Source organism: Vulpes vulpes, chromosome 11 (assembly GCF_048418805.1).
Source record: "Vulpes vulpes isolate BD-2025 chromosome 11, VulVul3, whole genome shotgun sequence".
Lineage (NCBI taxonomy): Eukaryota > Metazoa > Chordata > Mammalia > Carnivora > Canidae > Vulpes > Vulpes vulpes.
Genome location: NC_132790.1, coordinates 79,052,353 through 79,063,171, shown reverse-complemented (window position 1 = coordinate 79,063,171; position 10,819 = coordinate 79,052,353). Strand labels below are relative to the sequence as shown.

Sequence of the window (10,819 nt, the reverse complement as noted above, 5' to 3'; positions counted from 1 at the left end):
TGGTTGCAAAGCCACATGCAGAGTGGTTAAGAGCACAGATGCTAGAATCAGCCAGACGTGGGGTGACATCTCACCTCAGCTCTGCTACTGAGTAAATAAGCAGGTTCGGTAAAGGATGGGTGTAATTTCTCCTCTCTCTCTCTCTCTCCTTTATCCGTCAAAAGATCCAGTGACATGAGGCCCTTAGAGTCATAAGCACTGAACCCAGTAGTGGCACATAACTGGCACCAAATAAATGTTAGCAGCTCCAGTAATAATTATTACATAAGTGTGTTACATTGCTCAACATACTTCTAGATAAGAAACAGATAAAACAGGTGATTTATTCTGTAAGCAGAGAAAATATGTTTATTAAGAACGAAAGTCTTCAATATTCCACGGAAAAACTTGGAGAATAAATCACAGAAGAGAACATCTTTTTGGATTTTTTTAAGTCCCAGTCCTTAAATATACGCACATCTTGCTTGCTAGCCAAGGAAGGGCAAAAGTGGGCCAAAACCAGTTCACTTGAGACAAATATTTGTGACGCCTGGTCAGCAGCTCAGTGCTCAGCGACCTTCAGGGGCAGGCTGGCCACAGAGCACAGGGAGGGACCCGAGGCAGGCAGGCACTGAGTCTGTCCTCCAAGTAGAAATGGTAAATGGTAGATGGCTTCTTCCAGGCCATCTACCTGGATGTTCAAGGAGAAGTACCTTGTGGAGGTACTTCAGCCAACCCTGTGGAAGCCCTGGGGGTTTGGATTTTCAGGAAGCCACACTTGGTCCACAAGCTTTCCTCAGAGGATAGAGCACTGACTGGCCCAGGACTCAGAGGAGAGGCAGACAGGTTTACTACCCTCTACAAGACTCACTCCTCTTGACAAGGAATCAAAAGTGAAGATGGGAGCTCCAGCCATGCACCCATTTCCCATAATACAGTCCAGCTTATGTGTTGAATGGACTCGTCCCTTTGAACGTGTTTGCTTTTGACAGATGTTGGTGAGGGTTCTGGAGTGTGGGTCCTTGACCCACTGTGATCAGCAACTGCTCCTCGAAGTACAGGAGCTGGTCAACCTCAAAACAGTCACTGGCGTGAGGCACCACTGTTTCTAGAGCTGCCCGGATCTCGGCTTCACTGGCCTTCTGGCGCCTTGCTCTCTTGAGGTAGTTGTAGACCTTCTCAAATACCTCTGCTCCCAGCTTCTGCATGGCTGACCTGCCACACAAGTTAGAGGAGACAAAGAGGAGTTTTACACATTCGGGTCGCCCACAGAAATGTCTTTTTAAGTCATTTATTACACAAACATTGTACCTTTGAGATTTAGGGGAAAAATAAGACACAATGGCTCTACCTTGAAAACTCAACAGTATTTAATACTTCCTGAATGTCGATTATGCACCAGGTGCCTTCTGGGGACTGGGAACAGAGCATTAAACAAGTTAAGTCAGTTCCTGCCTTCACAGAGCTTGCCTTCTAGGGTAGAGAATAAACATAACTTAAAAAATACACAGACAATAAAATGTCAGGCAGTGCTATGTGCAATGGAGAACAGTAAATCCGGGAGGGAGGGAGAGAGAGAGAGAGAGAGAGAGAGAGAGAGAGACAGGTGAGGGGCTGGACAGTCCCCTGAGAGGTGTCCTTTGAGGCCAACGCCAGGGGGTCCCAAGGCTAAAACATGTTGGAGAAATATCAAGAAGGCTAGTGTGGCTGGAGTCTGGAGAACAAGGGGGGAAAGAAGAGTGGGATATGAAGTCAGAAATCAGGTTAATGAGGACACTGAAGTAACAAGGAGGAAGAAGAGGCCAGGGAAGGGGATGTGCTTTTCTGCGTCCTTCACCTTTACAACAGCTCTTTAAGCAGACTCCCTGCTGAGTGCAGAGCCCAACATGGGGCTCCACCCAGGACCCTGAGATCAGGACCTGCGCCCAAACTGCCCAAACCAAGAGTTGGATGCTTACCTGACTGAGCCACCCAGGCGCCCCAGTGCTTGACTGTCTTTAGCATTTTAATGTGGAGGTCGGTGCGGCCCACACTCCCTGCTCTGCATCTTTTTACTGCCCCCCATCCACCTTCCTCACATCATTTTTTTTTTAAGATTTTATTTATTTATTCATGAGAGGCACAGAGAGAGAGAGAGAGAGAGAGAGAGAGAGAGAGGCAGAGACACAGGCAGAGGGAGGAGCAGGCTCCATGCAGGGAGCCCGACGGACTCGATCCCGGGTCTCCAGGATCACACCCTGGGCTGAAGGCGGCACCAAACCGCTGAGCCACCCGGGCTGCCCCCTCACATCATTTTAGAGCAGGCTGCTTCTTGGAGTCCACCTGCCGCCTGACTCCAGGGCATTCGAGTTTGGTGAATTTCCTTCTCCAGTTCAAAACTGTCATTTTTAATGCTTCCATGCTGTTCACTGAATTTATGTGCCAGCACTGACCGTGTCATTCCTCCACCTAACATTTAGCATTCTTTTTGCTATAACACTGAGCAAATGTCCTCAGGACCACAGCTTTTTCATCGAGGGGAATATTTTCTGGCTTCCAATTTCTATGAGTGAGGCCAATTACCTGAGTGTGTTCCCTCTGTGAAAAGCCGTATGTGCGTTTGTGACTTTTGTACTTTTCTGTATACATGTTGAACTGAATGAAAACATTTTAAAAGTTTGTGAGAATGGAATTGTTGGGTCAAAATGCATAAATATTTTTAGGACTTTAGCTTTAAAAAATGCTTCTTTATTCTTCACTTCAGTGGATTTGCTGAGAAGAAAAATCAGTTTTTCTTTTTTTTTTCCTTCAGAATTTTTAAAGCATTACTGCTAGACGGTGCTGATGGTAATGCTGACAATAACACTGAAGGCATTAATCACAGGCTCTAATTCATTTTATAAGCTTTTCTGTTCAGTACTATTCAACATTGCAATCTCTAGAACACAAGCATCCAGGTTAGGTATTGTGGCAGACAAAAAGAAGAGTAAGTAATTTATCTTGCTCTAGTTTAGAGGCTAGAAATTATAATGTTAAGATGGATATTTTAAATTTTAACTCACTTTTTAATGGTACTTCAGAGCTTACGAAATCCTTTTACATTCATTATCTCAAATGATCCTTGTGAACGAGGCAAGTCATTGAACATTTATCTCTACTTGATGGGTGAGAATAAGTAGGTTGACTTTTGCAAACTCACACAGCTAGTGGCTGTTGGAGCTTAAACTCAAACACAGGTCCTGTGCTGGGGAGATTGGCAGCCTGAGGGCCCCAGGGTGTCCAGCTTGAACAGATTTCCCACCTTCTGCCTGGAGATGATCAGGACCGATCTCAGGGAGCCTCACATCCCTCGTCACCTCAGTTACCTCCAGAAACCCAAGCTTTGCTTTTGCTAACATTTAGCAAACGCTGTCACCCCCCACTCACGGATGACTTCGGTAACTCGCATGCTCTTTCTCCCACACCTGACTCCTGTTATCATTCTCGTGGCATCAGTATTCTTGGTGTCTCTGACTTTGGACTGTCTCATATCCAATGATCATTTTCTTTACCCTCCTCAGTTCCCTGCTCCCGTGGTCATACCCTTGACCTCCTCAGCACCAATAACCACAAATTGATATCAAGCCTTACACGCCTCAATCATTCCTTTATACTCTTCGCCACAGTTACTCCAGCTATTCTTCTACTTCATGGTTACCTTGCAATCCTTTGGCCTGTCACCATGTGTCCTCATGTCCCCACTTCTCACTTTTCCTTCATTATGTTTCATGGTCCATTATTATAATCACTATCTTGCAAACACGCTTGGCCTTTTTGCTCCCCTCTTCCTATGTCAAACTCCTCTGGCAAAGTTGTAAGGGTTAAACCCAGCCGCCCATTTACTTAAGCCTGTACCTGAATGAAAGAGCATTCCAGGAGAAAAACACTCAATTCTGCCAACAGGTCTCATTAAAATAATTAACGACTGCAATTTAAAATAGCAATCAGCACTGCCCATGGTCCTACTATACTTCTCTGGTATGGTTATTTTTTACTGTTCAAGTTAACTATTTCACACTTTCTTCCTTATTCTTTACTTTCAAACTTGCTAAGCCCCACCCTCCCTCTCAGCTGATGACTTTACCTAATATCTCAATGAGAAATAGAAACAAACACATAGATATTCCCTATCTTCTCAGTGCCCAAACTGCCCCACCTACTTGGCTTTCCCTCTGTCCCTAGTGAAGGGACCATCTGTGTTCCTATGAAAGAACATCCTCTTCCTGAATGCTCTGAATCCAGCCTGTCACCAGCTCAGTGGCCTTTCCGTCTGCAGCTATTTCTACATCTCCTGGAGCATATGCATCAGGAAAGAATATGCTCCAGTGCCTTCTTTTAAACAAGAAGCTTCTCGAGACCTCCATATTCTCAGTTCACCTGCTTCCCTTGGATCACTTGGACCTTCATCACTAGCAAAGTATCTTGAGTCACAAATGGCTGCTGTTCCTACTTTCTGACTGCACATTCTCCTTCAATTCACTCCTCTTGGGCTTTGGTTCTCATTCCTTCCATAAGCTACTCTTGCCATGATCTTCATGTGGCTAATTCCTCGGTCTCTTCATTGTACATATCTTACTTGACATTCAACAGCTGGCTACTCTCTCCTTCAAACCCTACCTTCTGTTGTTTTTGGCAATATCACTTTCACCACGAGTTTTTCTTATCATGCTCTCTGCTTCTTTTTAGCCTCTTTGCTGACTTCTCATTTTGGCCTCTACATTTCAGAGTCTTTAATACCATTTATAGGCTGAGGACTTCCTGTATGTCCTCCCTGTGGGCGTGTGAATCAACTGCCCACTTGATACCATAACTGGATATCTAAAGAGTGTCTCACTCAACCTCAATATGGTGGGAAAAAAGAACTATCAATTATAAATAAATACAAAGTGCTATGAAAGTGGGGAAAATCAAACACTCCATGGAGGAAATAAGGCACCGTCTCACTTGGGCCATAACAGCTGGTGGGAAGCCAGATGGCAGCCAATAGTGAGGTCACTGGGATATCAGTGAATCAGTTTGATGGCTGAGAAGAGTGTGTGAAGAAGAGAGTGAGAAGCAGATAAACATATTGTTAAAGAAGCTTTGGAATCTGGGCACCTGGGTGTCTTAGTGGGTTAAGCAACAGACTCTCTCAATTTCAGCTGAGGTCACCATCTCAGGGTTTTGAGATCCAGTCCCGTATTGGGCTCTGCACTCAGTGGGGAGTCTGCTAGAGATTCTCTCTCTCCGTCTCCCTCTGCACCTCCACTCACATGTGCACAAGCTCGAGTGTGCTCTCTCTCTCAAAAAAAGAAACTTGGGAATCTGACTAGTAATATCACCCACTGATGAAGCCTCAAAATATTCCCTTAAACTATAATGACTAATAGTTTTTGAGCCTTCTCTATGTGCCAGGTTCTATTCTGAGCATCATTTCATATCATCCCATTAAATCCTATGCATATGATGTTGGTATTTCCATTCTACAGATGAGGAAAGTGAGATATAAGAGGGAATTGAATAACTTGCCTATTGCCACATAGTTTTTAAGTGGTGGAACTGGAACATGGATTCCAGTAGTTTCACTCCAGGACTCCCTTTTCATCACTATGGATTCAGAGACACTGGAGTTGAATCTTGGCTCTACCTGTCACTGGCTGTGTGGTGTTGGGCCAGTTACTTAACCTCTCTGGGACTTGAATTTTCATAGTTAAGTGGAAATCACATACACACATGTATCTTAGCCCAATATCTACCAGCTGCTTATTTGCCATCATTTTATCGTTGTTTTCCTGATGCTGGATTGCACCAAAGTCCTACTTCAGTTTAACTGTAAGCTTCAAGCAGTTTTGTAGTTCTACCTCTGGTTAAGAAACTATTTTATAAGTACTTTTATCTTCTCTGACTGAATTTGAAAAGAAAAAAAAAGTGACACAAGAAAGCCAGTGGCAGAGTAGGAGTAAAAAAAAAGAAAAAGTAATTTTGTAGAAATAATCACAAAAACCTATTTTAGCAGAAAGCATTAAGAGAACACATAGATTACTCTTCAGGTGTAGTTTAAGGAAAGCTTGAAAATGATTTTACAGACTATAAGAAATCCCTGAACATTAAATATGTATGAGGCACTATGGGAATAAAATGGTACAATGTATTTCCTCCTCAATACTGTGGTCTTAGTGATCATTTAGTGCTAATAAGCATCAGGAATATTTATTAAGGATAGATTTTGTACCCCTTCTGTCCACATCTAGTAGTTCAAATGGCTGTCTCTGAACCTGGTGGGCAACGACAGAACAGATCTCTCTCTACAGAGGCAGACAACTGCACTGCCAATGCACAGGTGATATATGGCACCTCCAGTTGGGATATGTGACTTTCAGGCCCCTTTTCGTAAATGGTGCTTGACATCTGCTTGGTCCTCCCTGGCAGCAGAATCTTGAGTGCAATTGTTGGTTGGAAACTGTTCAAGTTAACCTTTCCTATAACGATTGTCTGTGACCTAAATACTGTCCATTGTTTATGTAGTAAATGTAGCTGGGTAAAGACTGACTAAAAAACAAAATCCAGCTTGTTTATGAGATACACCTAAAACACAGGGCATTGAAAGTTTGAGAGTAAACATAAATTAAAAGATATGCCAGGCAAATACTCAAAAAAAAAAAAAAAAGCTAGAGATTGCTGTCTTAACATGAGACAAATAGATTTTAAGGAAAAAAAATGTATTACAGTAAAGAGTGCCACTCGATAATGAAAATAGTTCAACTTACCAGGAGGAAATAAAAACCCTAAACCATTATGCATTTAATAAAGTAGAATCAAAATATGTAAAACATGACCAGGAGAAATTGTCAGGAATGTCCCCATAGTATAGGATTTTACTACATTTTGCTCTGGTATTGATAGATGAAGCATTTGAAAAATTAGTAGTGACATAGAAAATCTGAATATACTTAAATAAGCTAAACTTAAGAAACATATAGAGGACCCTGTCCCTCCCTGACAATTAGACAATCCTTATTCTTTCCAGACTTTCATAACATTTACAAAAACTAACCATATACTAGATAGTAACTCAAGGCTCAACACATTTCAAATAATTGATATTACACAAAATTTAGTTATCTGATTACAATACAATTGAGAGAAATCTGTAACAAAGATAGGGATTAAATAGTACCATGTTTATAAATGTATTTTTTCTAAATAAATTATGGGTCAATGAAAAAATCAGGCATGCTATACACAAACTCATTTGAAGCCAAAAGAAAAGTGATAGGTACTTCTAACACTGTAATATTTCAGTGTAAATTTATTCTGACACTCAGATCAGAAAACATGCTGTAATATTTCTGCAATGATGCATCAGAGTATTTTAGAAATCATAAAATAGAAACTTCTATTTTAAGGGGACTCTTCCTGTTACCTAAGATTTGAGAAGACAGAGAGTGCTCTTTATGCAGTTCACCTTAAGGAAGAGGTTGTTAAGTTTGCTCTTTCTACAGGAGGGGTGGAAGGAGAGATGGGGGGCAGGAGCCACCCCTTTAGTTAGATGGGTATCTCAAGTAAAAAGATCTTACATTTTCAAATGAAAAGAACTACATTTTCATGCTTTTTCATCTATTTCTTCCTATGTTACACATGTTTTATCCATTTTATTCTTGTGTTTAAAGTCCTTTAAGTATTTAAGGGATCCTAAAGGTCATCTTAATCCAGATGCTTCATTTACAGGCCAGTGCTCTTTGGGCTGGATCACCATCCTGCCCAGATGGATAGTGGACACAGGGGAGTTGGATGAAGCCTCCCTAGGCTTCTGAAGAAGCTCCAGCTGCCTGGAGTCAACCCCCAACATGTGTTTGGCTGACTCCGCAGCTAAAAAACTCCGTTAAACCACAAGAGAGTACTTTCTTCCCTGACCATTCCCTCCAAACTCAATCTTTCATCCACCAAATTCCTTTACTGACTTCCTCTCATGTTTCCTTTTAACTTGCAAACAATATATTTTATCATGGCTATTTATTTACCCATCAATAATGACTGCTCTGTGTGCCCTCTAATTATTGATCTTTCTTAAGGGTTCTGAAGATGTCAAACAAAAATATCCATATGTTTTTCAATTTTTTAATTTTATTTTTAGTAATCTCTACACCCTAAGTTGGGCTTGAATTCACAACCCTGAGGTCAAGAGTCACATGCTCTATGGACTGAGCCAGTCAAGACCCTGTGTTCTCATGTTTTAAATATCATTTTAATTTTGCAATAATCTCACAGTTACAGGAAAGTTACAAGTATAATACTAAGAACTCTTTTTCTCCCTGAGCCTTTTGAGAATAAGTTGCTAACCTGATGCCCCTTCCCCTCCATACTTAGTGTATGTTTTCTACAAATGAAGACACCCTTTTTACATAACCACAGAATGGCCATCAGGATCAGGAAATTAACACTGATATATTACTGTCATCTAATACTCTAATCCATTCACATTTTCCCAATTGGCTAATAATGCTTCTTATAATTAAAGGATCCAGGTCAAAATAACCATGTGTTGTATTTAGTTGTGTCTCTTCAGTCTCCTTCAATGACCTTGACACTTTCAAAGGTTTGAAGCAAGTTACCAACTCCCACCCTCTGGTTATCTCTCTTCTCACACATTAGCTGAAAGATAGGAGTAGAGCCTTCAGTTATCTTGGGACATTATTAGAGAGCTTTAGCTATACCAGTTCAAGAAGTTTCTCCCTTTCTTTGGGGTTTAAAAAATGCTCTGGTAGTAATAGTATCTCATTGCTTTTGGGTACCTAGTTCCAGATTCTTCCCTACAGCTTTGTTCCCTATATACTGTAGGAAATAAGGGTCCTCATAAGGAAAGGAAGCAGCTTGTGAAGTGAGTTTCCAGAGGCTCAAGAAAGAATGCCTTGAGCATGCTACTCAGTATCTCTACCTGAATAACAGGTAGAAATCTCATGCCCAACTGAATTTCTGAGCTCTTTCCCCAAATATCCTAACACTGTAGCCTTCCCCATTTCTGTCCATGTCAACTCTTGCCTTCCATTTGCTCTGCCCCCAACCTGTGAATCATCCCAATTCCTCTCTTACTCCATTAGTTCAGCATTTGTCGTAACCAGACAGGTTAGTAAATCCTATCATCTCCATTTTCAAAATGTATGCAGGATGCCGACTTCCACTACTGCCCTGGTCCAAGCCACCACACTCTTACCCAATTGCTATAATGGCCTCTCAGTTGGTCTTCAGCTCCTACCCTCTCTCCCCTATAGTCTGTTATCAATTCAGTAGCCAGAGTAAGTCAGATCCCTTCACTCTCCTGCTCAAAACCCTGTCTTGGGCTCCCCATATCACTCAGGGTAAAATCAATGTCCTTGCAGTGATCTAAAAGATCCTGAACCATCTTCCCACCATGTTTTCCAAATGCATCTCCTCCCTCCCTCTTCTCCCTCACTCCATTCCTCTTATACTTGCTCCTTGCTCTTCCTTGAATACCCCAAGCACACTCTATCCCAGGCCTTTGCACCTGCTGTTCCCTCTGATGAGAATGCTCTTTCTCCAATCTCTATCTCTCTCCTTCATCTCCTCCAGTTGTATGTCCTCATGTAATCTTTTCAGAGGGACCTATCCAGACTGCCCTCTTTAAAACCGTAACTTTTACCCCCCTTCTGCACTGCCTATTCTCTTTCCCTGCTTTGTATTTTCTCAGCACTTGACACTTTCTAGCATACTGTGTCCTTCCATAATATTTTATGATCTGTCAGTCACCTCACTATAGAATATATGGTCCATAGGGCACGGATTATTTTCATCTTTCTTGTTCACTGATCCCATTACCTAGAACAGTGCCTGGCACATAGTAAGTACACAATAAATACATGTTGGATGAATGAATAGATGCTTTGAAAGCCAAATGGAAAAGGAACATGGTGATATCACACAATCTTATTTTAAAACATATGCATCTCTACGGTTTAGTCTAAGAATTAGCACATGGTGAAACTGTAACCTAATTTTGCCAAGTAGAAGATCACTTTTGTAATCTTTAGTTGTTGTTTTTCAAGATAAAGCTCCAATTAAGTGCTGCCTTCAGTATGATTATATTTTCATCCCTATTTCAAATGGATTGGCTTGATGTGACCTATATAATTGATCATCTCTGGATAAAAATGACCATGTATTTTTGAATGGGAAGAAACAAGCCTGACTTAAAAAAAATTCTGTGTGGAAAGACTGTGGTTGACGCCTGACACATGGGGCCATCTGGAAAGCAACTGACATCTGCCCACAGATGCCAAAAGCCCTGCTGCCCCAGGGCACACATGAGGCCTTGGAGAAGGAGGACCCCCAGAGGCCCTCCACCCCGCAGAGGGAGAGGTGGCCACCACTGTGCTGCTCAACAGATGGCACTGGCTGCCCAGCCAGTTAAATAAGGCAAAGAGCAGCAGCAGAGGGGATGTCAGCCTCCTGCTCCAGACAACATTCTAGCTGAACAGCAGAAAATGTTTAACATTCTCCCCTCCTGGAAAACAACAAGCAATTTCTTTTAGGAGGTGGGTGGGTGGGGGGGAGGTGGAAAGGAACACGTTTCCACCAGTTTTGATAGGTCATCCAACTTAAAAGCTCCCTCATCCCTGATCCCTTTAGACTAGCTAATAGGAAAGTGTCTTGTCTTACCCTTTCCTCGGAGCTAATTGGCCTTGGCAGACTGTTTCTCTGCCCGGTAGAAGCTCCTCAATAATTGCTACATTTATATTTTTATTTCCAGATTAATTAGTCACTTGAGGAGTAAAAACTAAAAGTGAAGGACTTTGTTTGCCCTCAGGTCCGCTCCCTGATGGGGCTG

The 10,819-nt window shown here is 42.0% G+C and overlaps 1 protein-coding gene across 7 annotated transcripts in view; it reads right to left on the bottom strand.

The window, feature by feature from the left end:
* Nucleotides 1–321: 321 nt before the first annotated feature.
* Nucleotides 322–10,819, bottom strand: part of NEK11 (NIMA related kinase 11) — a 235,215-nt gene continuing 224,717 nt past the window's right edge. For 6 of the 7 annotated variants that reach the window (XM_072726830.1, XM_072726832.1, XM_026015522.2 and 3 more), the window contains one exon: nt 322–1,194. In XM_072726830.1, the coding sequence (XP_072582931.1) occupies nt 924–1,194 (271 nt within the window). In that variant the 3' untranslated portion in view covers nt 322–923. The remainder of the gene's footprint in view (nt 1,195–10,819) is intronic. The other variant, XM_072726833.1, reaches the window with a different exon arrangement.